Source organism: Opisthocomus hoazin, chromosome 9 (genome assembly GCF_030867145.1).
Source record: "Opisthocomus hoazin isolate bOpiHoa1 chromosome 9, bOpiHoa1.hap1, whole genome shotgun sequence".
NCBI classification, from domain to species: Eukaryota; Metazoa; Chordata; class Aves; order Opisthocomiformes; family Opisthocomidae; genus Opisthocomus; species Opisthocomus hoazin.
Window position 1 is genome coordinate 31,503,835 of NC_134422.1, and position 27,580 is coordinate 31,531,414.

The following is a 27,580-nucleotide window of genomic DNA, read 5'->3' on the forward strand; positions in this document are numbered from 1 at the left end:
TTTGAACTCTGACCTTTTCCTTTAAGCAAGCAATTTAGTAGGTCTTTTTCTAAAGAACTACACAGAAGGAAGATATTATTCTTCCTCTGCCCTGGTGATGACTTATTCATCATCTGTTGCTACTGACAGCTGCTGAAACCAGGCTTCACAGTTGGAAGCTGCTTTCCTTTTGTTGTGTGAAAATGAAACAGCTACTACTTCATGAATGAGGTGAGCTGTGGTGTTGAGAATTTGACAGATTTTGATGTTTAAATGCTGTTTCTGTCAGTGTGAGCATAAGCTCTGTAGTTTAAGAAGGCAACAATGGATGGAAGGATTACTAACTCTGGTTGTTATTAACCCTAGCAGCTCCCTGATTGCTTGCCTTTTTGGGTGAAATCCTTGGGTATAGCTATCAGCATTCAGCAGCTTTCCCAGTTTTTCGTGTAAATCTAAGGTAAACCTTCAAGACAAATAGCGTATCTAAAACTTCTAAACACACCCTAGGTAATCCCACATCTGCTCTCTATGGAAGCAGTAGTGATGCCAGAAGCTGCAAGGCTCCATGGGGAAAAAAAAATAAAATAATCTTGCAAGTATTTTAGAGGGGTAATAATATTGGTTAGTATTTTAGCAGAATCTGAATTATTTTAGCATCTCCAGAAATGTTCTTCTTTGTCTATTTGCAGGAGGATTTTCAGTGGTGTGTTTAAAAATGAAATAACTGTTCTATAGAAGATTTTAGAATATTCTTTCTTTGACAGCAGCAGGGTGAATTGCTTGCTTTGGTTTACTGCTTTCCCATTCTGAGTCACTGTGCTGTGTAAGATCTATCCCAGCTAAGAGCAAATAAATATGATCCAGCTCCCAAAGGCTACAAGGCACCTGGATTAAGGTATTCCCAAGACTGTACTGGAGAGGGTTGTGTGTTTTGGTTTGCCTTTTTTTTTTTTTTTTTTTTTTTTCCTCTTTAAACTTCTCTGTTTTGTAACAGAATATAAGCAATGCTAACTGACAACATGGTAACGTGCTGGTTTGGTAGACAGCACTATTTGAACAAAGCAGGTCTTAAGATCATGGTAATTTCACTACAGTTATCACGAGAAGAGATTTTGTTTTCAGTATGCATTTGAGGAGTCTTCTCCAAAAAAACAAGGGTTTTTGCTTGTCTATTTTGAGGCTAAGAGATCTTCTAAAGTTTCTTTTAACTAGTTAAACCAAAAAGCTTTTGGAAATATTTCTTGTCTTTCACATGTTTCCTTATACATGTTCGCAGGATCCCATCCTACTTAAAAGGGCATGCAGTCTGATGCTTCGAAGCTAAATAGGACAAAACATAAGAAAAGCCAGATCTAGACTTGAAATAACTGGAGTTTTATTCTGGAGAGAACTGGGCTTTGTTGAATGGGAACATACTGTAAGTACAATGTGTTGAGAGCCTTCTGTGGGTGGCAGAGTATATTTATGGATAAAAGTTGTATATGCAATATCAATTGGTATAAAATGATACATGTGGTAACAGATGCATAGTAATAAGTAAAGTTGATCACAGCTGACAACCAGAATGTATTTGTAGAAGTGAGCTGGCCAGACGAATTCAGCTGGGGTTAGAGGAGTTGTCCCAGAAAGCCCAGCTGTATTGTAACAGGGATTTTACTCATGTATTCTTTTTTGAGGGAAAAAAGTTGGGTTGTTTTTTGGGTTTTTTTTAAGGGATGTATGTGGTGAGGTTTTTAAATCTGGACTTTTGGTATGTGAAATACATGTAGATCAGGAGTCGGCCCCCTTATAGTACATCTGAAATGTTTGGACATGCTCTTTTCTTTTGTCTTCAAACCTCCTTTACCACAAAAGTAATCAGGATTTTGAATTGGGAGCATACTGTTGAATGACTGTGTAGACTATAGAAAGCAAAGTAAACGGCCATTGTACATGGCAACCAACAGATGTCAGCAGGGTCTGTCTAGTTCTTGAAAAAATCTGAAAAAAAAACCAGTTATAAAAGCTGGAGAAGCTTTAGAATTAGTAATAATAATAGGAAATTAGGTTTCTGAAGTGTAGTTTATGGGACAAGCTGTCAGAGGTTGTTTCCTTTTAGGGCATAACTCAGATTTGAGTACTATCCCTTTGTAAGTGCTTTTTCAACTGAATCTGGAGCTATAGACCCTCAGTTTCCGAAAAAGTGGGTGTGTGTGTACATGACACAGAATGGGACAGAGATCAGCCAAGCTGAGGGTTACTTGTGTTTTCATATTGCTGTTATTTGGTGAAAACCAGGAGCACCACTGTCTCAAATGTACTTTGTAGTGTAGGGATTCTTCTTTCCATGTCTATACCATCCCACAGAAAAGATTTCTGTCCTGCTCTTAATGTCATCAGTAATTAAGAGACAGGTATTGATGACTAGATTTATATGGCCTGCTTTGTTAAATCCATCATTAGGCAGATCAACTAAGCTTAACAAAGGAGAAGGCACACTCTTAAAGGAACAGAACTCAGACTGTTGAAAAAAAAGAAATAATTGCAGCTCGAAACCCAGTTCCCACTGCATGTGTGGTAGAAGGATTCAGTGTTACATTCATAAAATACGAAAAATAGTTGTTCCCAGTGGAAAAATGATTATGCGGTATAATGTAACACTGAAATGGAAATGTTGCATTGAGTGTTGGGGGAGGATCAAACTATATTTTTGTTACTCCTTGAAAGAAGAAAAAATAATTTTAAAAGCAATCTTTAGATTAGAATTTCAATAAGATGTATTACTGAGTATCCTGTAGAGGTAACTTGAAATGAATTACTAATACTCAGTAACAAAATGTTTGAATCATAATCTCATAACTTCTGATTACCCCCCGCCTTAATTTCCACTGCGTTTTGAAAGCATTTTTATGATTTAGCAGGAGAGAGGAAGCATGTTCTAAAAATAAGTACTAAGAAGTACAGTAAAAGTGACAGTAATGCCTTGTGCTTTTATAAGCAGATCAAAACAGTACTTTTCCTGCTTGTACCTATGTTTTCTGTCCGCAGAATAATCTAGAGGATTTTTGCTTTACTGATACAGGGGATAAACTACTGTATGTTTAACAGAATTTGGTAAGGCATTCACTGTGCATAGTATCACACTGTGGTTCACTATTGACTGAGGTGCTTAGATATCTGATGTTACAAGTTTTTTTAACTTGTACTCTGAATCATCTCTTGAATGACCAGTTTAAATATCTAACTCTTTAAGAGTAATCTTAAAATACTGGTAATCATGACAGTATCTTCAAAGTTGTATCAAATAAGATTTGAACTTAGATCAACTAGGATTTAATGAAGATTCTGAATTGCTTCAGAGCTTTCATGTATAGATTCCTGATGCTTTAAGGTATAAATGCACCACACAGTGTTCCCTGGGGAATTTCCATACTTGTTTGCAAAGAAGAGTTCTGAGAATTCTCTGAAGCAATGTTGTACTGCATTGTTTCCTATTAGTAGCAGATTAGAGAGCTTCCTCCATTTTCAGTCTAAGGGAACATTAAAGGTTAGTGATAGGTTGTTACAGATGTTTAACAGAGGGAAGGAATTTGGAAGAAAATTCTAGAAGGCTAAAATATATATTTATATTTTTTACATTTTTATCGTATTTTTTATATGCAAAAAGTTCAGTGCAACATGGATACAAATTAATTAGCATGTGTTGGCTTCCTGCATTACTTAAAAATTCCTATTTTAAACTTTAAAGAAAAAAAGATAGTATATGCTGCTTTTTAATAATGAAAGATAATATAAGAGGGATTTTTATATTAGCAAATAACTTCTTTGATTCTGTTTCTAAAAGTATCAACAAATTATAAATTGCCTGAGAGAAATGATGATACCAGTAAGGTAAGGTAAGGGGTTTTTTTATTTGGGTTTGGGTTACTTTTATGTGTTAATTCATGGTGAGGAAATAGAGGAAAATATGAAACCTTTGTGGAGCAAATCCTTCAAAGACTTTGAATTCTAACAGCAATAGAAACAGGTATCCCTTTTTTTGCAAAATCATGTCCATGCTCAATGAAAATTCAGTAGAAACTCCAGAGTTGTTCAATTTTAATATTATGCCAATAACAAGAGGAATTAAATGTAATATGTTCTTGAATAAGATTATTTTCCAAGCTATATTTATGTAAAGCAAGCTTTAAAAGTCTTTGGAAAAAATTATAACTTTCCATGGTAATGCACTTAAAAAGCTGGGGAGCAGAAAATGTACACAGTAGCTTGTTATTTTAGATGGCTTAATGAAGCAAGCTAATGACAACTTTACGAAGGAAATGTCATACTGCAGTTGAGGTTCGTCTGACTGCATTTTGGATGCTAGTGGGTAACTGAATTACAGGTGGGACTCATGTATTTAACTTATGCTTGAAACCTGTTGTGCACTTCAGATATGAATGGTTGCCCCCCCTTGTTTTAAATTCTACTTTCTTACCAGTCTAAAATACCTGACAGTATTCTGATATGAGTATACTCTTTTCCCTAGTTCAGCATCTATCTTTGTGAAACCTGGTTGGCACAAATGCAGTACTCAAAGAAGTGGGTGGAGTCTCCTTGAATAAGGAAAAGATGGAGGTGCCAACAGTCTGCAGTCAAGATAATGGTACTCATAACTTTTGCATCTCTTTTTCAAAGAGAAATAAAACTGGCAAAAAGTTGTATTCCTTGGTACTTGTAACTCTTCCATTGAGTCATGAGGGAGATGAAGTATTGCTATTAATAATTGGAACGATTCTTTATGTTTAGTGGTGGTGTACAGTTGATTTAGAGAGCATCAGAAGAGAATACCTGGCATTTGTTTCTGTCTTATAAATTCAAGGGTCTCTGCAGCTGTATCAAAAATTACTAGTAACTGCAAGAGATTTTTTTGCTTAAGGAAATGATTCGCTGTAGTTTGAAGGTTTGTGCTTCTGTATGGAACAACTTGGTCTGTTTGAGCCCAGTTTGATGTAGGGATAGCATTCTAGGAGATAATTAGTACAAATCATCTCAAAAAGAGGCAACTAGTAAAGAGGAAAAGATCTTAAAAAGTGTCTCCGCCAAAGGTAATGTTGGTAAAGGTAAGTAGGAAGTTCCTGTAGAAGAGAATCCTTTTAAGTTAACTATGTTTTGGGAGATATTTCCCTGTGGGGCTCACAATCAGGATTCACAGAGCTTAATGTTTTTGTAAGTGCTTAGAAGTCTGCTTTTTGGAAACAGATGATTCTTTTGATAATGAGGTATATTTCCAGGCTTTCTCAGTTTGGATACTCAATAATTCTGCCTGAGGATTGAGGTAAAAGTCCCATCTGCAGAAACGTGGCAGGCAAGTATCTGTATAAATTCATGCAAAAGGAAAATACCTCAGTGAAACTAAAGTGGAAGACAGGTCTCACCTAAGTGTTGGTAACATCAATGCCTAGAGCTGATACAGTTAACTGTCAGTGGCTATAAAAATTGTACTCAGGAGAGAAGTAAGTACAGAAGGGCTTCCATGTTTAGGTTAGCTGTGGCGACCGGATGATAGCAGCTGATGGTATTGTCTGCAGTAGCAAGTACTCAGCTATTCTAGGTCTGCTGGATAAGCTTTAGTTTTAACAAATTATTATTTTGACTTTGGCTGATGTAACTTCAGAAGACCCTAGTGTCTTGGTTTTATTTAAACATTTTTCTTGTATTACACTATTACTCATTGAAATATGCCAGGTTTAATGTTGTAAACAAATAAATAAAAAAGAAAGTCCCCAGTTACAATTGTATTATATGATCACTTTGGCTTGAAAAAGCAAAGAGACAGTTTGTGCCTAACAAATACACAAAAGTTGGAAACTTAATTTCCTTTGACATTCAGTGGGAGTCAGGCATCCAACTCTTGTGGTCTCTTTGAGAATCCTTATAGTTTAATAAATCTAACTCCTAGCATTTGGTATGGTATTGTATTAGTGCTGTTATAAACATTGTGTTTTTGGGGAGTGTGTCACATATCAGAAATGATCTGTTGTCATTTCTGAGGTAAGATTAATTTCCATGCTCTCTCAAAAATCCAGTTTGTATTTAGGCCTGACTTTGTGTAACAGCTATTTGTTACCTCTTAGCCTCTGCCTCCTTGAGATTTTAGGAAGACACTGGATTTTTCGGTTTTTCACTGTACTAGAATGCTTTTCCTAACAGATCAAGTGCTGCTTCTAATAGTAAGAGCAGTTCTTCCCCTTTCCTGGGACGTGTTGTGGGTGTCTGACAACGGTATGTGTTTGGCAGGAATGTGCATTTTTATTAGTGATATTCTCCAAAGTGACTACACTTCTCAAGACTTGAGAAAAACAGATGGTCCCTGACCCAAACAGTGGGTCATCCAAAAGAAAAGCCTATAAAATGAACAAGGCAATTTTTTATGTTTACCTCTTTTCAGTAGGAGGTATGAGCTGGAACCCAGATTGATATGTGTGAGATTTGATGTGTGTTTTTCCTCACAGATCAGTTGAAAACTGCTAGTATTGACCTAACCCTGCCCACTAATAACATAATAAAATAAAGCTCTTATGTAACAGTTGATTGCAGGAGACCAGTAAAGCAGACAAGAAATGGGTGCATTTCTTGGAAGTATAAACTGATGAAAGGTGTTTTTCAAAGGCCTGGGGTCACTGCTTGGCTTTGGTTGGTCTTCCATTTGTACTGAAATGTCTTGCGCTTTTCTGTTTCTTGGGCTCAGGTATATCTCATGTTCTGACTCTAGTGCTACAAGAACTGAGTTTGCTCTGCAAAAGAGATGTCAATGGCGTTGGCATATTATATGACCTGCTCAGATCTCGCTGGCTGCAAGCACTTCTAAAGGTAAAGTAATACTCAGTTGTGAGGGCAAAGGTTTCCTAGAGAACAATCTCTAGAGGATAGCTACTTTATTTTGCCAAATCAGGACACTAAATGCTTATTTACACTAAGTGCTGATAGTCCTAATGTCAGTCCAAACATCAGCAGTCAAGGTGAACAAAACCACTTTCACTTTAAATTAAAAAAAGTATTCTCTTTCATAATGTTCTAGTCATTAAAGCTCTTCTGCTTCACACATCTGTACTGAGGCCAGGGAGATGGAGACATAGGCTCAATACAGCACTGCTCAGCTGTCTTTTCTATTCTGAAGTCTCTGTATGGCTATGCATCCCACTTCTTGGCATGGATGCCTGTGAAATTATATTTTTTGGTTTTGCCAACACTGACCTGAAGATTTTATGTTGTTATAGAACAGAGTTTTGGCCAGCGTTTCTCTCTTGAGCGGAACTGTATCTCTGAGACAAATTCTGCACAAATTCTGCCTTTCCTCTAAGAAGGATTTTTAAAATCTTTAAATTTTAAAGAACAAAAACATGCAGGGGACAAGAATGTCCATAAGGTCATTTTTTAGTGGAGCAATTTATTTTGTTTTAAGTTAAATTTACTTTGTTAATCAGGCCTGCAACTAGGGGAAGCAAGCAAGCTACAAGTCAAGAGAATTGACACCAACAGGTGTCCTCTGTGATCAGCTCTTCTAATCAGAAAATTCAAACCTACAGCATAACTGGCCAGCTGTATGATAATGTGGAAAGACAATCAATTATAGACTCAATTCTAGATGCATTAGACATTAAGGACTGAGTTTGCAAGTTATTTGGCTCTAGTTGGACAGACAAATTCCTAGAAATATGATATTGCCCTTTGTGTGTGGTGTACGTATCTGTATGATCACGTGAACAGATCATAGCATCATTGCATTGTCTTATCTGTCATGGCATGTAATAGATATATGAATGCCTTCAACACTACCTTGGAAAAAGACCAGTTCCTGTCACGCTGCAGGCACGTGCATTGACTTGTGAGGTAAGACTGTGTATACATAGCGTATTGCTTTGCTTACTTATATCAAATTAGTCAACTTAGCTGCAAATAGGAGTGTTCTGGTATTTGTTTTGTGTCTCAAGTCTGAGTACACTATATAAACTTGAAAGATTCTCGCCTCATGTTTGTCCAACTACTTGAAAACTCTTACTGTGTTAAGAGAGGAGGGGATGGGAAATGCGTGCAGCTGGGATCACGAGACTGCATGAGCCCTGGCCAGTGTACTGAATACATAAATTACTTGTTTTAACCGCTGGCCATGTATTTTTCTTCCCATGTAACTGTGCGGTTCAGTGTTACGACTACAATCAAGCAGTCTGACATCAGGATTTTGAAAAGCTTTTTGGATTTTTCTAATCATAATAGCTGATTGAGAGTTAATGACTAAGTGGAGAAACTGACACTAGCCATGAAATTGGTTGAGGCACAGGAGAAAAAAAGCAATTTAGAGCACATGGCACTGTGCCTGAACTCAGTTAAGCCTAGCTGAGTGTTGTGCATCTGTGGTCATATTGTCCAATTCTAGAGCAAACTATATGGTTATGCTTCAAGTCATGTAACGTAGGGGATCTTAACACTCTTACCATACCATATTCCTCCAAGTTCAATTTAGAGCTTTCTAAATTAATTGTCCACCAGAACCAGTCTCTATGCTTTCTCTCTTACATTTATCAGGTGGTAGAGTTCTTGCGTGAAGCCCCTCAGTCTGGAGAGATCAAAGAGCTAAGACAACTACTGCGAGCTCCACACTTAAAGGCAAGTCCTGCTTAAGGAAAGAAGTTTGCTCACAGAGCTGTCTGCAGTGGGAAAGGAAACAGATGGCCAGTTAATCACAAGAACTGGCAAAGGAGCCAGAAGAGATACAGTTTCCTAGTCATGAACTAACCTAGTTGTCAAATCAGATGTGGACTGTATATCTGAAGTACCTGCAGTGGGCTGCATTTGGTTTAAGGGCTACATTTGAGAGAGATGTTTCTTACCAAGTTAAATTCTCAGCAGTTGGTGCAGACATATAAAACCAAATTTTCCTTGTAATTGCAAAACCTGCATTCTTTACCCTGGAGTTTGAAATAGAAATGTTTCACCTTTTGCAAGTTTTCCAGAAGAAGCAGAGAGAGGAACTGTTCTTAAAACTGTATTTCACAGTTTGAATTTTGAAGTGGAAAGAAGAAAATGTCAATGTGTGAAAGCAATCTATGTTCACATAGGAACTTATTTGCTGATTTTGGTTTTCTGGCCAGTTGCTGTTTAAAGTTGTTCTATTGTATGGTATTTGCTTATGGGTTGGTTGATTGGTTTGCTTAGTTTTGTTTGTAACAGGCCTTGCTATCTGCTCATGATACTGTGGCCCAGAAAGATTTTGAACCAACGCTTCCACCACTGCCAGACAACATACCTGAAAATGAAGAAGCTATGAGGATTGTCTGCTTAGTGAAAAACAACCAGCCTCTGGTGAGGGAGCTTTCCAATGTCTGTCAAGTTGTCTTAACTTACACAAGTATTGATAATGCATATTGGTTTCTTTCCAGGAATGTCATGGAAATTGTGTGCTTTCTTGTCTGGTTTTGACAGAATCAGAGGAATTGTTGAGGTTGGAAAGGGCCTTAGGAGACCATCTAGCCCTGCTCAGTGTGGGTACAACTCGAGCAGGTTGTTCAGCGGCTTGTCCACTCAGATTTTGAATATTTGGCAGGTGTTTTTCTCATATAATGAAAATGCAAATAGGATTGAGAGCTATTCCTTTGGCCGAAATAGCAAGGAAGAAGGAGAGACTCTGAAAGGTTCTTTAGAAATCATTCGTGCTTATAGGTGGAAAATATTGTATAGCTTAGCTAATCTGTTTTAGCAAAAGATAGCTGCAATATTTGATATAGAAAAGACTTCTTACAGTCAGTCATTGAGGTTATTTTAGTATGATGGAAGTTGAAGGCATTGAAGGACTTAGTACTAATAATGTTATGTTATCAATAGTTCTGTGTGGTGTTAAAAAGGCTGTACCTTTCAGTGCCTTTTTGTAATTGCGAAAATCAGACTTGTGATGTGAAAGGAAACTTACAGGGGTTCTCCAGTGATCCTTGTGTTTCTTCTCTGTTTTTGTTTGTCAGGGTGCCACCATTAAACGCCATGAGGTAACAGGTGACATAATGGTTGCCCGTGTGATCCATGGTGGGCTAGCAGACAGAAGTGGTATGTGTAGTTTGAAACAAAGTAATACAAAAACTTGAACTTGAAATAAGATATTTGAAGTAAGATCATAGCTTAGCTTCTACAATTAGTCTTCCATTACAGAGCAAGAAGATGCGTACATTGGACAGCGCTGTAAAGTGATTTATTGCAGTGACTTTGATTCTGGCTTCATTAATTTTCATATGAATGTGCTATGTCTGAGACTGAGTTGAGGTACAAATGCACTTTTCATTATGTGTTCTTGGCACCAATACCTGGATAAATCTGTTGTGAGATTGATCAGGAATATCCCAAATTGCAATGTAGTATGAGTACTGGCAGCTCATTCCCTAGTGGAGAAATGTGATTCTATAAGATAATGGGCTTTAAGGAATGTGTAGTAATAGTTCTTGGCACTAGTCTACTAAACACTTTGGTAGCATGAGTTGCTAAGCAATCTTCCAAGGAGTTTCCTTGGAAATGTTACTGATTTGTCATCCTAGAATTGAATGTGTTCCATGTTCCTTGGGAAATGTAATGTAACTAAAATGTAAAACATCAGAAGTGAAATTGAACTGTAATCATTATAAAGTAGTTCCTTTTAGTATTTTCTGGCCTTTGTATAGAGCAGAAAACCCAAACTATAGACAACAGCTGATTAAGTTCCTAGTTTGATTAACGTTTTAATTGAGCTGAAGGAAAATGTAAAAGTAAACAATATTGTGAAGACTTTGTAAAGGACAGAGAGGAATCCCAAGGCCTCTCACTGCACCTGGAATTTCTAAGGGTCTGATTCCAAGTCTCATGGTTTATTAATATAATGGGTTTAGCTAGAATAGGTTCAGAAATTACTTTGGGAAATGGAGCGATATTAAAATGTTTCTGCTACTTTTAAGGCAAATCATCAATAGATTGTCAGCATGTTGTATGGGGGAGGTGGGAGGAAATAAGAAAACTGAAACACACAGCCTTCTTGTGACCCACAGAAGTCTACAGTCCTATCCAGGGGCAATATAGCCTAAATCCAAAGTGTCTGGTGTGTGGAAACTTTTAATGCTGACTTCCAAACCTGTGGTATATCTGTGTGTCCCTGCCTCACCTACCCAAGATAATCCGTGCTGTGATAAAACAACTGCTGCTGCTTTCATCCTTGTTTTCACTGTAGGATTGCTGTATGCTGGAGACAAACTGGTGGAAGTAAATGGAGTTCCTGTTGAGGGACTTGAGCCTGAGCAAGTTATTAATATTCTGGTATTGAATCTTTTTTCAACTTTGTACCTTAAGAGTAACTGTATGCTGTTTTTTATACACACAGACTCTCTTAGAGGAGAAAGTATGAAATTTTTAACAGAAAATTCAGATTGTTTCCTTACTGTGGATGAAGTTCGCAACTGCTCATGAAATCAGAATGTATGAAACCAGAATTAAATCTAACCCCTGTTCTGGATGGAAATTAATGGAATTGTGGCTATTCCACCTGCAACTTCTGGGAAAAATAGTAATTTATTCAAATTTTACTGATTTGTATTTTTTCTGGAAGTTCCACTCAGCTAATATTCCACAAGAAAGTAGTGGACAGGTGCTGTTCTAATACGAGTCCATGTTACAAAATGCACTAAAGCAGAGTGAATGAGCTTGCAAGCTACATACCTCGCCTTGCCAAAAAGGGCAGTTGTAATTACTGTTGTCAAAATTCTTATGCAGAAATCTGTTGAGCTGTCCCTGTTACTCATCATTGTGCCCACAGGCTTTGTGTTCTTCACTGCAAAGTGTTAGTGCCAGTCAGTAAGGTGTTGCTGTATGTAATCAGTATCCAGTCTTTCTATGTGTTATTTCTGTGACTGTACTATTTCTAAGTATAAGAAATACAAACTCTATTGGAATGCATAATTCTTAAGTATTTATATTTTTTTCCTCCCTCCTTTACATCACTTGTCTAACCAGACCCTGCCACTAATTTAAATTAGATTTCAGTAGAAAAGTTTGGTATGAATTAATGTTGAAATTATATATATTTCTAATGAAACACAGATTTCACTGAATTAAAAATACTTAGCAAGACTTTGAAGTTTCATTCTTGAGTTTCCTTTTCAAAAAAATATACTATTGTCATATTGACTCTGTCTGCTTAAATTCTATTTGTAATATAGACGTTATAGTAACCTCAAAGCCATGCTGTGTTAAGTTTGTGCTGCCAATGTTTGGATATTTGTGTTGAATACCAGTCCTATTTTAATCCTTATTTAATCATTTAGGCCCTGTCTCAGGGGACAATTATGTTCAAAGTAATTCCAGTTTCTGATCGGCCTGTCAGCAACCAAACAACAGTAAGAGACATTCTTTTTTTCCAGACTGCTACTGCAAACAGTTACCCTAATAATGTTTAATAGTGTGATACAAACAAATGGTTTACTTACAAGTTTATTGCAGTCCTTATAGTGTTACTTGCCTTTATGGCTACCTCTCAGCTGACATCAGTATGCTGTTGCTGAAGCAGTAAAAATAGTAAGCTGAAATGTAGTTCTGTTAAAGGTAATGAAGACATTTTCAAATTGATCTCAGGTTGAAGGTGAATTCTTTTCACAATGTATGAGACGAATCTTTTTTTCTCCCTTAATGAGCAGATAGGTTGTGGGGCTTGATCTTGTTTTTAAAACTTGACTGAATCATGAATTGACTTAAGCAGCAACAATATCTGGCCCTGTGATTATAAAGCTCATGTTGTATCTGTTCTAAACATGGCTTCCACTTACTCTTGTGTATTTCCTTTACCAGCTCTATATGCGAGCAATGGCAGATTACTGTCCCTTGCAAGATCCTGCCATACCGTGTGCTGATGCAGGTTTGCCGTTTAAGAAGGGTGAAGTACTCCAGATTGTGGACCAGAATGATGCTCTCTGGTGGCAGGCCAGGAAAGTTTCAGATCTCAGTGCCTGTGCTGGACTTATACCCTCAAATCATCTTCTTAAAAGGTAAAGAAGCCTTTATTTTTCTGATTTCCAGTTCAAAAATCAGTTATTCGGACTTTGCTATTTAAAATTTTCATAAGTTATATAGCAGTATGATTCAGAGTGACACCTGACAAACATCTTTCCTCTTTCTGTTCTCTGATTTCTTGCTCTCCTTCCCTTAAGAGCACCTATGTGAGAACAAGCGTCTATATCATCTTAAACTGACATCTAAGAAGTTCACAGCAGTTGCCTAGTCTCTATGCTAGTTGCCAAGACATCTAGTGGAGTGTAGCAGCTGAAAGATGGGTGAAAATTAAGACAATTGTCTATGACTTAAAAAAAAAAAAAAATAGGTGGGTGGGAGAGAAAAGCAGGATGCTAAACATACAGTATAAGGGCATAGCTGTATCAAAAAACAGCATTTATTCAAAGATGCCCTGTGAGGTATAAGTGACCTCTTCAGCTTTGGTCAAAACTGAGCAGACAAGATTAAAAGAGAAGACAACCCCAAAACAAAAAAACACGTTCAAGGAAGAACAAGGTTCCCCTGCCTGTTATTTTCTGCATAAATAGCCCATTATTTTTACAGTACATACTTTCAGAACCAGACTAGTTAAACTGCTGTAGCACTCTTTTTCCAGTTTGATTCTCTAATCATATGTCCCGTCTGTGTCAGGAAAACATAAGGCCACGCAACTGTAGATAGTAAGCTTTGATTTGTACTATAAACCTAGCTGTAGTCCATATAATGAAAGTTAAAATAAAACTAGGTTGTGATTGAGGCTGCAAGCAAGAGGCTCTGTGTAATAGCAGAGGTAGTAGTACTACTACCCATAGCAGTAGCACACTCTCCTACTTTCAGGAGTCTGTACTACAGTATGGCTTGTCTTCCTGTTCTTATATTTATATAAACTCAAAATACTCAAAAACTTCTGGGCTGCTGCTTTGGAAATTGCCTTTAAGTAGTTCTGATAGCATGTTGGCTTTCTTTCAGAACTTTGTTGTGGACTAAAACATTGGTAAGATTTCCATTCTTGGTGTCTTCTGTCAGCTCAATACTGATTGATCTTATATGTAAGCAGTAAATCTGACTGCAGCATAATGTGCTTGTGGACTGTTTTGTTTCTTTAATTGTGACAAATCTATTTCTATGTAGGAAGCAGCGAGAATTCTGGTGGTCTCAGCCTTTCCAGCCCCATCTCTGTCTCAAATCATCAATGTGTGAGTGAAAACTTGTTTGAATGGTAGAGCAGGAAAGAAAGGTCTTGTCTCTGTTTCCAGGGATACTGAAATAGAAGCTCATACAATTCAGTTTAATTCAAAGACATTGTTTCTGGAGCCATATTGTAACCTCAGAAGCGTGTTAACTATCCCCAGGAAAATAAATACTTAATGGTAGTTGTACCTGGAGTACACCTGGTGGAGGTGGTTGTCTCCAGTGTACTTTGGATCTGACTGTGAGAGAAGCTGTGAATTCAACTCCTTCTGAAGTCTGTAAGATCTAGGAGCTCTCTCTCTCTCTAGGAGAATTGGGTGTGAATAAGTCTGAGGTGACAACTGTACTAGCCTGGCTTTCTGGGGACACAGATAACATTTGTGCACTGGAAGATGCCATGCAGTATGCTTAGAATGTTTCTTTGTCATCAAAACTATTGACAGAAAAACAGAACTTTTTTCCTTGAGAGCCAAGATAAGCTATGCTGCCCATGAGTTTGTTCGTCATGACAATTTAGAAACGTTATCCTCTGGCAGCTGTAACTTTCTGTAAACATGCAATTAATCCCAGACAAAGAACAATCTTCCTGTTTTCTCTCTCCCCACTTTCTTCTATGGTTCTTTATACTAGTATAAAATTCGTTTTTCTCTTGTGATAGCTCCCAGATTGAGTGTGTTTCATTGCCTAAGATTCTTCTTGCACTGATTGCTTTGTTCGTTAAAGGTGGAGCTCGCTTTCACCATAATTTTATTACATTTTAACTGCTTCAATGGATATGTGGTGGGCAGTAAGCACTGTGGAAGAAGGTAGGAGATCGTATCTTGACAACATTGCATTCCTGTACCTGGAATCAATATAGCACATGGTTTTACAGGCTTTTTAAAAAGTTGTCAGAAATGAGGCAGTTTGGTAAATACATGCAAAAGAAACCCAAGTTCTTGGCATCGTGTGTGCTTAGCATAATTGAAATTAAGTCTTTTTTTCACCTGAAATAGTAAAAGCTTACGTTGTCTTAAAGTGGAAACTTAAGCTATGCATTATCTGGTAGGGAACTGACAGTTTGGATGGGTTGCTTTGAGGAAGGAGAGACTACTTTTTTCTTTCTCCCTTCCTCTCCCTCTTTCTCTCCTATCTTCAGCAGCTGAGTCAAGCAGCTCTGAGAGAGTATTTCTTTATATGGGCAGAATATGGTTGACAGATGCCCTGACAATTGCCCTGTAACTGGAAAATAGCTCCTACCAGGCCTATCTGGAGGCGCACGCAAGAACAGAACACACAAACAGTGCAGTATTGTGAGCCCATCAGATTGCCTGAGCCCATGAGATGGCATTTCAGGGATGTGAATTAATGGTGGTCTGGGGGTGGAGAGGGAGCCGAATCAATTTTTTCCTTTTCTTCCTTGTACAAATAATAATAAAATCAACCAAATAAAACCCTTTCTTTGAGTGAAGCATATTGGAAAGAATCACACTTATAAAAGCTACAGGAGAGAAGGGAGTGAGTGGAAAATTATGTTCTGTCACGGTAATACTTAATAAATAGGTATCTACAGGATAAACAGAGTGACAGCAATGTCAAACCTTTTATCACTTGAAAAAGAAGAATTCAATTTAGACATGTTTGCCTCTCTGCCACAAGCCCTTCAGAGCACTATTTTAAGAAGACCCCTTTCCTCACTAAAGACAGGGAACATCAGTAAGCTGGAGTGAATGATGTTAAAATCCTTAAAGATGTCTAGAGCTGATCTGAGCTTTGAATATTTTCTTTCTGATGTCTGAGTTCAGTCTTGTAAGATCTGTAAGGTTTTTTCCTCCCCAGTGTTTTTCTGATTCAGATGATTTTTTTTTTTTCCCCCTTGCGTTGATCTGTAGAGGATGACATGCAGATCGATGAGAAGTGTGTGGAAACAGGTAACTGAATTCTGTCTGCTTCAATGTCGTAGCTAGTTAAAGCGTGGTTTTATTCCCTAGATAAAAACACTCATTCTCCTAGTGAACTTAATGGTAGAAAATTCTGTTTTTCATAGCCTGGAAACCTCATCCTATATTAGTGTATTAAAATGAGCTGTTTGCAGTTACGCTGTACAGTGCTTATAGTGAAGTGCTGTGCTGAAAAGAGGGACCACCCCAAAAATATTTGTGTGAATGCAATCCAACCTCTTTGATTCCAGTTTTGTACTGTGGCAGTAAAGTTACCATAGTTTTTGCCTACTGTAGATTTAATGCCACAGATGATTGGTAGTCTTGGAGAACCCACACAATTAATTGTCAAGAAACTGATCTCAGGAGCATATGTTTTTAGGCACTGAGTAAGAATAGGTTTTTACATGTAAATAGTACATGTGAAGACTGTTAGCTTGACTTGCCTCCTAAAGCAGCACAGCTCATTCTTCCCTCTCACGAGGTAACTGAGAAACTTCTCACAGAGGGATGTGATCCTGTAGGACTGGGTGGAGACCAGACAGTTAATTCCAGCATGGCAAGCTGTGTTTTGCCACCTTACTGTAGAGGGAAGTGGGGAAGGTATATGTGAGGCCGACTAATAGGTGCTGAAAAAGAGATTTCTGATCCTGAAATTCTATAGGAGGAAAATAATTAAATTTTTAATTTATTTTAATATCTTTGCTATCTGGATTACTAAACAAGATGAAGAAACATTTGAGTCTGGTAAGTTCCTCTGACCTAACTCCAAATTCCTTGCTATTGTTCTGCTGCAAGAAGGGAGTCCAGACTGTCTTAAAAACAAGCAGGTGACAGAAACTAGAATGACATTTTAGCTTTAGAAGCCATTCTGGCTTGAAAAGCCATTATGTAAAATCCTATTGCCTTAACTATTCGTCTTGCTCTCTCATTACCTTAGCAGTAAGGTTTTTGTCCTGTTATCCCACAGGCGTGAGTGTTTCTTCTTGTGCATCGGTACTAGATCTGTTTATCAAATCCTAATCAGTTATAATTGTGCAAGCTGTGACAGCAGGGGCTGCACTGATGTCAGCGGATAATTGGATTACTTTAGGGTAACAGAGGCCTGAATCCCAGGCACCTGTAGGAGTTGATGTAGTAAAGAGGAGAGCTGTTCTGTATTCCTTATTGTGTGCGTGGCTGGCATACAAGAAACAAAAATGGTTTTATAAAATGAATGATTTATGTATCAGACATACAATCAATCCATGATTTTTTTAAACAAGCTGGTTTTGGGGTGTTTTGGGTTTTTTTTTAGGGAAAAGCTACCTATTTACAGCATATTCGGAGTTCTGCAGAACTTCGGTCTTCTAAAATAAATAATTTTCCTGCTAAAATAAATCTACTACTGCTAAACTTCGAGATACTTGGTAATCTTGTGGAGAAAATGTCATTCCACCTTACACTTGCTCTTCTCCACAAGGTTCCTACTTGCCAGTCAGATCTTCTCCTCTTATCACAGGTGGCTTGTTCTCTTCCACCTCTCAAGCAATGTCCAAAGCTTTTAAGACAGGTCTACAGGGCAGTCTTTTTTGTTTTCAGGCCAGGATGTTTCTGATAACTGCACTGAGGGATTACTCTTGCAAATCCTATTCACTACTCAGTGCTAGGCCGGCTCTCTGCTGTATCCAGACAGTCAGAGGAATAAAGGTGCAAATATTTGCTATTTTACATTTTACTTCAGCCAGTAGTTGAACATCCATGTGATGTATTTTGCAAGTACAGTACTGGCATAAATGCTGTAGCTGAGTCTCTTGTTCTCTGGGAACTGAGAATTCATGCTTGAACAGACATACTTTAGATTTAAAGTCTACAGTACCTGTTTCCTAAATTTCTTAAACTCATTGCACAATGCTGGTTGGATTTTTTTTTAAATCTTAGTATAGACTGCCTTCTCAAAACTAATTGTTTTATGTCTGTGTCTATCTGAATGTGCAGAGGAGCTTAAAGAAGGTAACACTAACTTTCTTTTCTCCCTGTCTCCTGTAAGCAGTAATCTATTAGAATTTATCTGTGTTTATTCCATTACCAGGAACTACCACTCCTCTTACAGTACCCAGTAGCTGAATTGCTTGTTCCCTGTAGGATTGCATACTGCACTCCATACCATAGAATAGAAGGTAGATAAAGCAGAAATTTTTAAAAAGATTTGAATGATGGCTTAAAAGACCTGGAGATGAAAATGATGCAGGTATATGTCAGCTGAACAGTACTCTGAACTTTGCCCTGAACGAGCAGTTTTGTGCCAAGTATTTTTTTTCTACAGTCATAGAGAAGGAGTTGTTAGTACAGACAGAAATGTAGGAATAAAACTGTATTTTAAAAGTGCAAGTAGCGAAGAGTGTATAGATGTGAACGAAGAGTAATGAAGATGCATCTAATTTTGTTTTGATACTTGAATGCTTTGAGAACTGTCAATCAAAAGCATCTAGTACTAAAAGATGATACATTTCATGCTTTGCAAGTGGAAATATTGTTTTTTGCCTTGGAACAATTACTACCTTTAAAGACACACCTATATTTCCTGTATCGTATTCTTGCTTTAACAACACCTAAATAAAAGGAGTACACAGTTTGGATAACTGCATGCATGATTAGGGGAAGATTAGGAGTCCTTTTTGAAGAGAAGTCTAAACACTGCTGACACCCTTTTTTTTCCTTAGTTACTTGTTTTCAAATCACCTTTATAAAATAACTTTTAAAATGTTAGAACATTGATCTATTAGGAAATTGATATTTTTGAGCCTTACAGGAGAGATTTCATTTAAAAAAAACACATGTAGAGATTTAGAAGGCTCACCTGAATGGTTAAGCCTTCACAAGGAGCAGCATGAGAATGGGGACAAAAAGAATTGGAGGAAACGGATTCACGTCAGATATTGGAGCACAGATATCACTGATCCAAAGATGATTAAAAAGAAGTAATAAAGTCAGGTTTTTGTTCTGCCTGAAAGATCTGAGCAGATGCACGTTGCATTTGCAAGCATGCTATTGGGCAGAAACTGAGTTATAAATTTCTTTATTTCTGATTATAAGCCACTGTTGGTTATTGTAATGTTATAACTAAAGAATTCTTGTGAGCTAGGTTTCACATGAAAAGCTTAAATTATGTGGAGGTTTTTTCACTAGAAGTATTTCAAAACATTGTCTGGCATCTAGTTATCTTAGGAATGAAACAAAATGTTGAGTTGCAAATCTAATTTAGGAAATATCAAGACTTTCTATGTTTAGTTTTTCTTTCACAGAAGTGTTGGTCCTTTGAATTGGTCATCAGTCACGTGAAATATTTGAATATTTCATATTATGGAGTATTGTGCTTTTTTTATTAGATTAGGCATGGTACTTTCATATGTTTACTGAAACACTGTTTTTCATTTGGGATCAGCAATAATTGTTAGCCATCTAGCTCTTAAGCTTTCACTGTTCTTTTTCTATTTTATGAGTATTTGTTCTTCGTATTGTAGAAGAGGAAGAATTTGGTGAATTTGGTCAACGAGTCTTTATTGGTACGCAATGACTAAAGATAAGTAAGATGTTTTGGGCTTGATCTAGATTAAGTGCTTGTCTGAAGTTCTTTATTTCACCTGAAAACTTACTGAATTGAATTCTACGTGCTCTGTTTTCCAGACTTCAAGAAGTCACTTTCCTCCTACTAATGCTTGTTCTCTCCATTTAAATCTCTCTTCCTGTTAGGTTTCTTCTGAGACCTGATCACCACTATTTTAACTTGACTGTTTAGATTTCCCTTACTTCACAATTAGTTTTGCTAGAGTGTAATGTTGTTCAGTTTTCTGTCATCCATTGACAATAATCATGAGGGCTTTCATTAGAAAAGTAGACCTAAAAGTGAGGTTTTGAGAGCTGGATGATAAGGTGGAGCAATGAACCTATCCCTGTTACTGAACGACAGTGACCTTTAAAATATTTAGATTCATTCTGAAGGCTGGAGCAAATGTTCTAGATTTGTTTTAGGAGAGTTAACGAGCTACGCTATCAAAAAATAGTTCCCTAGTGATACTTTATGTGGCCAGAAACTTCTGCTTTGGCTTATTTTGGGGATCTTTTGGGGGTCTTTAATTCTAGTCTAATTTCCAGGTGACTTTCAGTGAGATTGGACCTCTTATTTAGCCATCTTCTAATGTGCAAGAGGTTCTACCAAGCTGACATTCCAAGTGAAGCAATGAAATTCACTAACTTCCACCCCGCATAAGGCTCAAAAAAACAGTATATTGTGCAGCTTAGAAATAGACACTCTAGATTAAAGCACTAGTTGCGTGCATCTTGGGTGTATTTTCCAGTACCGATGTCTTTGCCCTCACAGCTGGTTTCCGTAGAAGTATGCGCCTGTGTCGCAGGAAATCCCAGACCAACCAGCACTCATGTTATGCTCGGTGCCCCAGCAGCTGTTACAGCACGCTCGCAGCTCCATATGAAGAGGTGGTTAGGTACCAGCGGCACCCAGCAGACCGGAACAGACTAATTATACTAGTGGGTAAGAGATTAATTACTTTCTCATGCAAATTTCACAGCCTGTAACAGAGGGGGGGAAACAGTCAGTCATGGTCTGATCCACTGAGATTTCCTGCTGCTCATTGCAGCAGTTGCAGACTGCAGGCAGATTTCAAAGCAACATTTCAAGAGTGATTGTCTGCAGTTTGACCCTATTGTTGGTTTTAAAGTTTAATGTATGTATCATCTTCTTTGCTTGAGAAAGTGATTTTTTTTTTTTAAATGTCCTCAGAAGAAGCCGTACAGTTATAAATGCTGGTTGATAACGGATTTTATTAGGGAAATGGTTCAGTTTTATATTCAGTTGGGACTGGTACAGAAAGCAATGAGAAAACATTTGTAACTTACTGGAAAACATCTTTACATGGAGGCATTTCTACAGCCAGCGTTAAATGCATGGATATGGCAACAGTAAGAAGAATGTTTAATTTTAAACTCTACTAGAAAAATCTCAATCATGGGCGGCAGGGAAAGATAAAAATAGGCCTTTAATATTACTTGCTATAGGAAATATTAAGTGGGCTGCAGGCTCTTACGTAGTCTTTCATGACAGTGACTGAAAGGAAGCTGCTGTTTTGCATTGTTCCAGGATCCTGATAAAGCAAACTGGGTAAAGGCAAATCCATTGTCCTCTCTAAGTGTGGAAGTATTTGATAATAATTTTTTCTTTTAAAATGTTATTGCTGAGTTGCCTCCTGGGTATGACTATGTTGCTGGGAGGTGATTTGTACCCTGAATCAATCAAGATGCTTTGATCAATTCTGGTACATTTTTGGGGAACTTATTTGCATTTCATTTGGGTGTGCCCAATGTGTTAGAAAATGGGGGGTGTGCATACAAAAAGTACCTCTGTCAGTCGTATTAGTTGCTTTTCCAACTTTTCAGGTCCTGCAGGAGTTGGTGTGAATGAGCTAAGGCGAAAGCTTATCGCAAGTAACCCACGAGAGTTTCAGAGTGCCGTACCTCGTATGTAACACTATTCCTCTCTGCCCCACTACCCCCTTCAAACAGGATTAGGTAATGTCAGGTACCTCCCTCTTGCCTTTGTGTATTCACACACTCTTTGCTGTATGGCTATTTTTTCAGCTCTACTGCTAGCCAGTCTCATTTGCTTTTATAAGGGTTCATTTAAAATACTATCTTTCTCCTTATTTTGGCAAAACTCCCAAACGTATTTTCAAGTTACAGCTCCTGAAATCCTTAAAGCTTTATGTAGCAGCAGATTGTCTGCATGATTTTGTTTAATCTTGATGTTTGCTTTTCCTAGATTTAAAAATAAGAGTGTTTATTAGGGATATTGTAAGTTCATAGTGTTTAAGTGATCAGATATGAGAATGAAGGTAATAGAAGTTGGTGCTTAATAGGCTTTGCAGCTTTCCTTATTAGCCTTCTAGTCTCAGGTGAGATTTACACAGCTTAATTTCTGACATCATAACTGAAATTGTTTCTACCTGTGTTTATTTGGTTCTTGTGATTTGGATAACCAAACAGGAAATGTATGAATCTGAAGGTGGTTGAAAATTCAGAAATTCTTTTTGTGCTTAAGCTCCCAGATATGGGGAAGATGCAAGTATTGGAAGGCTTGTGCGATGTTTCCAAATGAACTTTAATAAATTCTACCTCAGAGTACTAAAACCAGTTGTGCAACCATTTCCAAAGCAGTTCCTGGTTGGTTTGAGTCAGATATTTGGATTAAACTGCTCTCCTTCCAGTCCAAGAAACAGAGATGTGCTTTGCTAATTTTCAAGGACTTGCCACTGGGCAATCAGTACAGTAGATAGGGCTTTTGCTCTGGATTAACAAGTGGAAACAATTCATTTTATTACTTATGGAAAATACTGATTTGTAGTCCTTCATGAAAGTTGTCTCAGTTTCATTTATAAAAATACAAGAATTTACTTGCAGTTGATTTTTTTGTGTGTGTATCTTTTCAGACACCACTCGTGTTCAGAAGAGTTATGAAATTAATGGTCGTGAATATCATTACGTATCAAAGGAAACTTTTGAAAACATGGTGTATAGCCACAGGTAACTAGGAGAGAGAAATTACATTTTTGTTACTTCAAATGTAACATGATCCAAGAAAAGACAGTTTTGCAGTTAGGTCCCCAGTCTGCGCGCCTCCACTCATACTTACTGTGCATGTTGGGTGTAAATTTTAGTCAAACTACTTGAGCCTGTTGCTTCAAAAACTGTGTGCAGTTGCAAATAAACTCGTCAACAGTTAATCTCAGAATCCTTCTGAAGGAAAGTGGCATCTCCAAGCCTGAGCTCATTTGATGTGCTTGTAAGTTACGAGTTTGACACTTCTGGAGACTGGACTGCTTTCTGATGTTGAGCAGTGAGTCAGACCTGATCCTGATGTACATCTCTATTGCAAAACCTCTGCAGTGATGGACATCTTCAGCACCTGAACTGTAAGGGCCAAACTTTCAAAAGTGTCTGCTCCTTTCTGTGTATTAGTAATCCTTCTGCTAAGACAGACCAGCCCAATACCAGAAGCTACAGTCCTTGGGCTGTGCCAAGTGCTTTAAGATCTTCTGATTGATGAAGTACTGTATAAATGACAAGCATTTTATCATTAGAATCACAACCTCTAAACACATAATTTGTAACAACAAGATGAGTAAAAAAAATGCATGCTTTGGAGATGCTGAACTGTAATGGTTCTGACTTTGTGTCCAGTGTAATAGGGAAGAGCAGAGGTGGAGGTTGGTCATCAGTGTTCACTATGTTTTATGATCATTCAGTCTTGATCACTGGATTACATTTGAAAATTTCACCCTTACATGGAACCTTCTGAGACTCAAGTGCTCTTTCATTTTCCTTCTTCCTCACCGCTGTTGCAGAATGCTGGAATATGGGGAATACAAAGGGTACCTGTATGGTACCAGTATTGATGCAGTGCGAACAGTCCTCGATGAAGGGAAGATCTGTGTAATAGATTTAGAACCACAGGTGAGTTGTAAAGGGGCAGGGACTCTACAGTTCATATCTCCTGGGAGGAAAAATAATTCTCTGTACATTCTTGAGCTATTGGAACAGTGTTAGTTGCGTTGTCTTGTTTCTCCCTCATCATATTAAGCTCATGGTGCTTATTAATAATAGATTATTCTTTGCATGGGTCTTGGGAGGGGACTACTACAGTGACAAGTGTGTGCAGGTCAGTATAGTTAATTTGTTTCCAAGTCAGCAGCTGCATTATCAGGTGGAATGGTACAGAAATGAATTTTCGTACTTGCTTGAAGCAAGGATTATTCTTTCACGTGGAGACTGTTGCATGGGATTTCCTCCTCCTCCGAGGCCTCTTAGTTGAGAGTTCTGTCCTTCCGTTAGCAATCTCTGAACACCCTTTGGTAAAAGCAGTAACTATTAAAGTAATCAAGCAAAAGCAGGGAATTCTATCATGAATTTGTTTCTCTTCAGCAGTAAACAGGTGGGAGTAAGCTGCTGGCGCACATGACCAAACAGCTCTACAAGAACCTCCAGCCAGTGCTTGCTGTGTAGACCAGCACTCATCTAGGAACCGCAGTTTGCAAATGTTTACTATATGAGAAAGCACAGCCTGCACAGCTTCACATATGCCCTAGCAGACATTGGCAAGAGGTGCTTCAAAAATTAGGGTGATTACCAGATGTTTCTATGCTGAGTATTGCAAGAAAACTTTGAATGCAATCTTTGCATTCCTCTGTATTTTTTTCTTAATTACTTTTATTACCTCCAGTGCTTTCAGAACTACTGATCATGCTAATCTTTTCACTTAGACACTATTCACTTTTTTTTCCCTTGTATCTTTGCATTGAATTTGCTGATGAAGGTAAGGCTAATAAAGGCCTGAGTTTGTAAATATCTAAGAGACTTAAAGCTGTGTCCAGCAAAATCCTACTTGTGTATTTAGTACTTAGGAGCTGTTTAGGCAATGGGGTTTCAGCATCTCTTCTAACTGAATGTAAAGAGAGACACCATAACTCATAACTTTTAGAGACTTCCCTCCAATGATGCAGACCCAGTATAGTCAGAGCCTTAGGTTATCAGTGGTTTACGCTGTTTGAAATAAAAGTTATTACATGACGTGTGGGGTACTACTCAAAATCCAAACCGCTAGAGGGGGCAGATTAGGCCACACTTAAGTCTTCATTTGACATCTAAAATCATCCTTGGGTTTCTTCTCCTACACTTCTAAACAAGAGGGGAAAAAAATGTAATCTTGCTACTTGAAGAGATGTGCCACTACCATTTTCTAGGGTTTAAACGGTAAGTTTTGGGAAGGGTGTGAAGTAGTGGCACATAGCTACTCTTCAGTAACTGCCGTGAGGTTGGAGAATTACTGCCCAGCTGCATACTTGCATACTTGTATTTTAAATCTGGTGGCTTGGCCAACTTTACATGCTGTGCTTGTTTTTTTCCTTTTTTCTAGTTCCCTCCACTGCTTTGCAGTAGTTTAAAAATGCTTATTAGCATCAGGGAATGTTACACAGCACAGAGATTTCTGAAAGCAGGGTACTTTCTTCCAGTGTGGAGGAATAAAGGTGTACTTTTTCCAAAGGTAACTCCCCAGCAGTTGAAAAAACAGATTTTTAGATTCATCTTTAATGTTGCTGATTGTAGATATCTGTTAGTGACAATATCCAGTCACTCACTGGAGTTGAAAGCGCCTCCTAATAAGGTTACGAAGCAGAATTAAGTGATTGGTATACTACAGTTGCTTAACAACGTCTGGTCCACGGATTATTAGTGAGGTCATTTTAAAGTAGGTGTTTCTAAAACAGATTACTGCTAGGTCTGGAGATAACAGCACATTGTTTACAATTAGTGCTTCATGAGAGTAAAACTGGGATAAATACACTTGAAACACTTTTAACTCCTTTTTACTCTTAATTTGCAGGGCATACAAGTAGCCCGGACTCATGAATTAAGGCCCTACATTATATTCATCAAGCCATCCAACATAAGCTGCATGAGGCAGACTCGTAAAAATGCCAGGATCATTACGGATTATTATGTGAACATGAAATTCAAGGTGAGATTTGGGAATAGAAGAGACTCAATTTATTATTCTGGGAGTCTGTGTTTAGAACACAATGCATTCTACTATGTTACTATGTTACCTCTTTAAAAAAGATTATTGTGTCTTTAGGATCACATTAAATTATTCTTGTCCTTTTCTGTTTAGTTTGTTGGAATTTTTTTCCCCCTCCAGATTTGCTTTGAAGCAGAAGGGTTGAAATTTGTACCTGGGGAATGAGGAATTTTGCTTCAAAATGTCTTTAAAGAAGAGGCTATTTTGTATATTTTTGTTTTAATTAACTGCTTTGTGACAAGATCTGAGTCAACACATATATTTACTGTTTGCACTGAAGTATCTGGAATGTGCTTCATTCAATAATTTAATCAAATATTTTTTCCATGTAGTTATAAGAATGCGTTGTTATTTCACATATGCTTAATGACAGTATCAATATCAATTCTATACTAAGTTCTATATATAAAACACAAATCTTGCTTGTAGGAAAGGCGTATCTTGTATTTACATGCGTCTAGTGCATTGTCACAATTGTTTCCATGCAAATAGTTATCAAGTTTAGCATCTTAAAATTTTGGACACTTCAGTCCATAACTGCATATGGAAATGAATCATGATTGCTATAGCAGAAACAAACATGAATACTGGGGAAATAAACTAAAATATGGAACGAGAACACAAGTGTTTGAGAACACAAGCTTTGCCTTCCAATCCATTAACATCCTCTGCCAGCACTCATCAGTAGAACAACCGTTTTGGGGCAGATGGAGCATACCGAGACACGAGATACTTCCTTGGGAAGGATGTGGCAGTCAGCTCTGTTTCAGAGACTTGGAACTGACTGTGGCAGGCATACTTTACAACAGCAAACTGTAAACGAAATAAGGTGCACTAGCACTATCTATTCACCTCCTTTTTACATGGCCCAAGGTGTTCTGCAGATGCCATTGCAGGTATGCTTCTCGACACAACACTGAAGTTTTATGGACTTACTCTGTGTCTCACAGGAAGAAGATTTACAGGAGATGGAAGATTCGGCTAAGAAAATGGAAGATCAGTTTGGTCAGTTCTTTGATCAAGTGATTGTGAATGACAATTTACAAGAAGCATCTGCACAGCTGCTGTCTGCAGTCCATCGTGCACAGGATGAGCCCCAGTGGGTCCCTGCAATATGGATATGCTCAGATACGCAGCCCTAATTCTGAGCAGCAGGCAGCTTCAGAAAGATTACAGCTTATGTTTTACTTGAAGAATAATCCTAATGTCAGGATTGCAAGAATTTGTCCTTGTATGTGAGGGATTTGGAAGAGGATTAGGAAAGAAGCTGCTACAGGAGATACAATCATACTATGTTCTGTGTAGCTCTTCAGCTTTTTATGTTACAGCTGCATCCACTTTTGTATGAAAAAGGAAATATTGTGAGTGCTCAATTACAAGAATAAAGAAAAATCTATTTTGTTGCATGTCTGCATAATTTACTTATACATAGCTACAGAAAAGTTCTTTTTATTATGGTCATTTTGGTACTGTAATACATGAACATTCTGGAAGCCTTACTGACAAACATTTAGCCAATATTCAGTCAAGAGCATGCGCTTTTAGCATGCTGTCTTTGAGCAAAGAGTGTTATTTATTAAGGAATTGGTTTGCTGCTTATCCTTTTTACCTTTTAAGACAGGAGCAAAGTGGTGGTGTCACGATAAAAATTACTTTAGAAACCACCCTTATCTTCACAGTACATGTAGCATGTCTTTTGTTCTGGTCCATCAGCTCAACTGAGTAAAACCTGACAGAACAACTGCCAGAACGTGGACTTACCAAAGACAGGAATGAAGTCAGAAGCCCCTTTTCCTATTGGTTTGCTCTACGGCAGTGTGTGCTCCTCACCAAACAGTGCAGTGCTTGTTGC

General features: G+C 37.8%; 1 protein-coding gene across 1 annotated transcript; it reads left to right on the top strand.

The window, feature by feature from the left end:
* The first annotated feature begins 743 nt into the window (after positions 1–743).
* On the top strand, positions 744–27,095 carry MPP4 (MAGUK p55 scaffold protein 4). The gene is made up of 23 exons (XM_075430453.1): positions 744–874; positions 1,256–1,396; positions 4,487–4,603; positions 6,689–6,810; positions 7,753–7,830; positions 8,524–8,604; positions 9,169–9,300; positions 9,954–10,035; positions 11,180–11,265; positions 12,270–12,341; positions 12,790–12,986; positions 14,122–14,186; positions 14,970–14,987; positions 16,053–16,091; positions 16,827–16,847; positions 18,078–18,092; positions 19,604–19,645; positions 20,461–20,631; positions 21,534–21,614; positions 22,583–22,676; positions 23,498–23,606; positions 25,534–25,668; positions 26,679–27,095. Exons 3-23 carry the CDS (start codon positions 4,570–4,572, stop codon positions 26,868–26,870), a joined length of 1,866 nt encoding a protein of 621 aa, XP_075286568.1. The 5' UTR covers positions 744–874; positions 1,256–1,396; positions 4,487–4,569; the 3' UTR covers positions 26,871–27,095.
* Positions 27,096–27,580: the final 485 nt, after the last annotated feature.

What these genes read in the sequence shown, in the direction of transcription:
- MPP4 (XM_075430453.1), top strand. Translation starts at nt 4,570, where the DNA reads ATGGAGGTGCCAACAGTCTGCAGTCAAGATAATG. An exon ending in TCAAATCATCTTCTTAAAAG is followed by an intron (nt 12,987 to 14,121) that starts GTAAAGAAGCCT and finishes ATTTCTATGTAG; the next exon opens with GAAGCAGCGAGAATTCTGGT. An exon ending in ATGTGAACATGAAATTCAAG is followed by an intron (nt 25,669 to 26,678) that starts GTGAGATTTGGG and finishes TGTGTCTCACAG; the next exon opens with GAAGAAGATTTACAGGAGAT.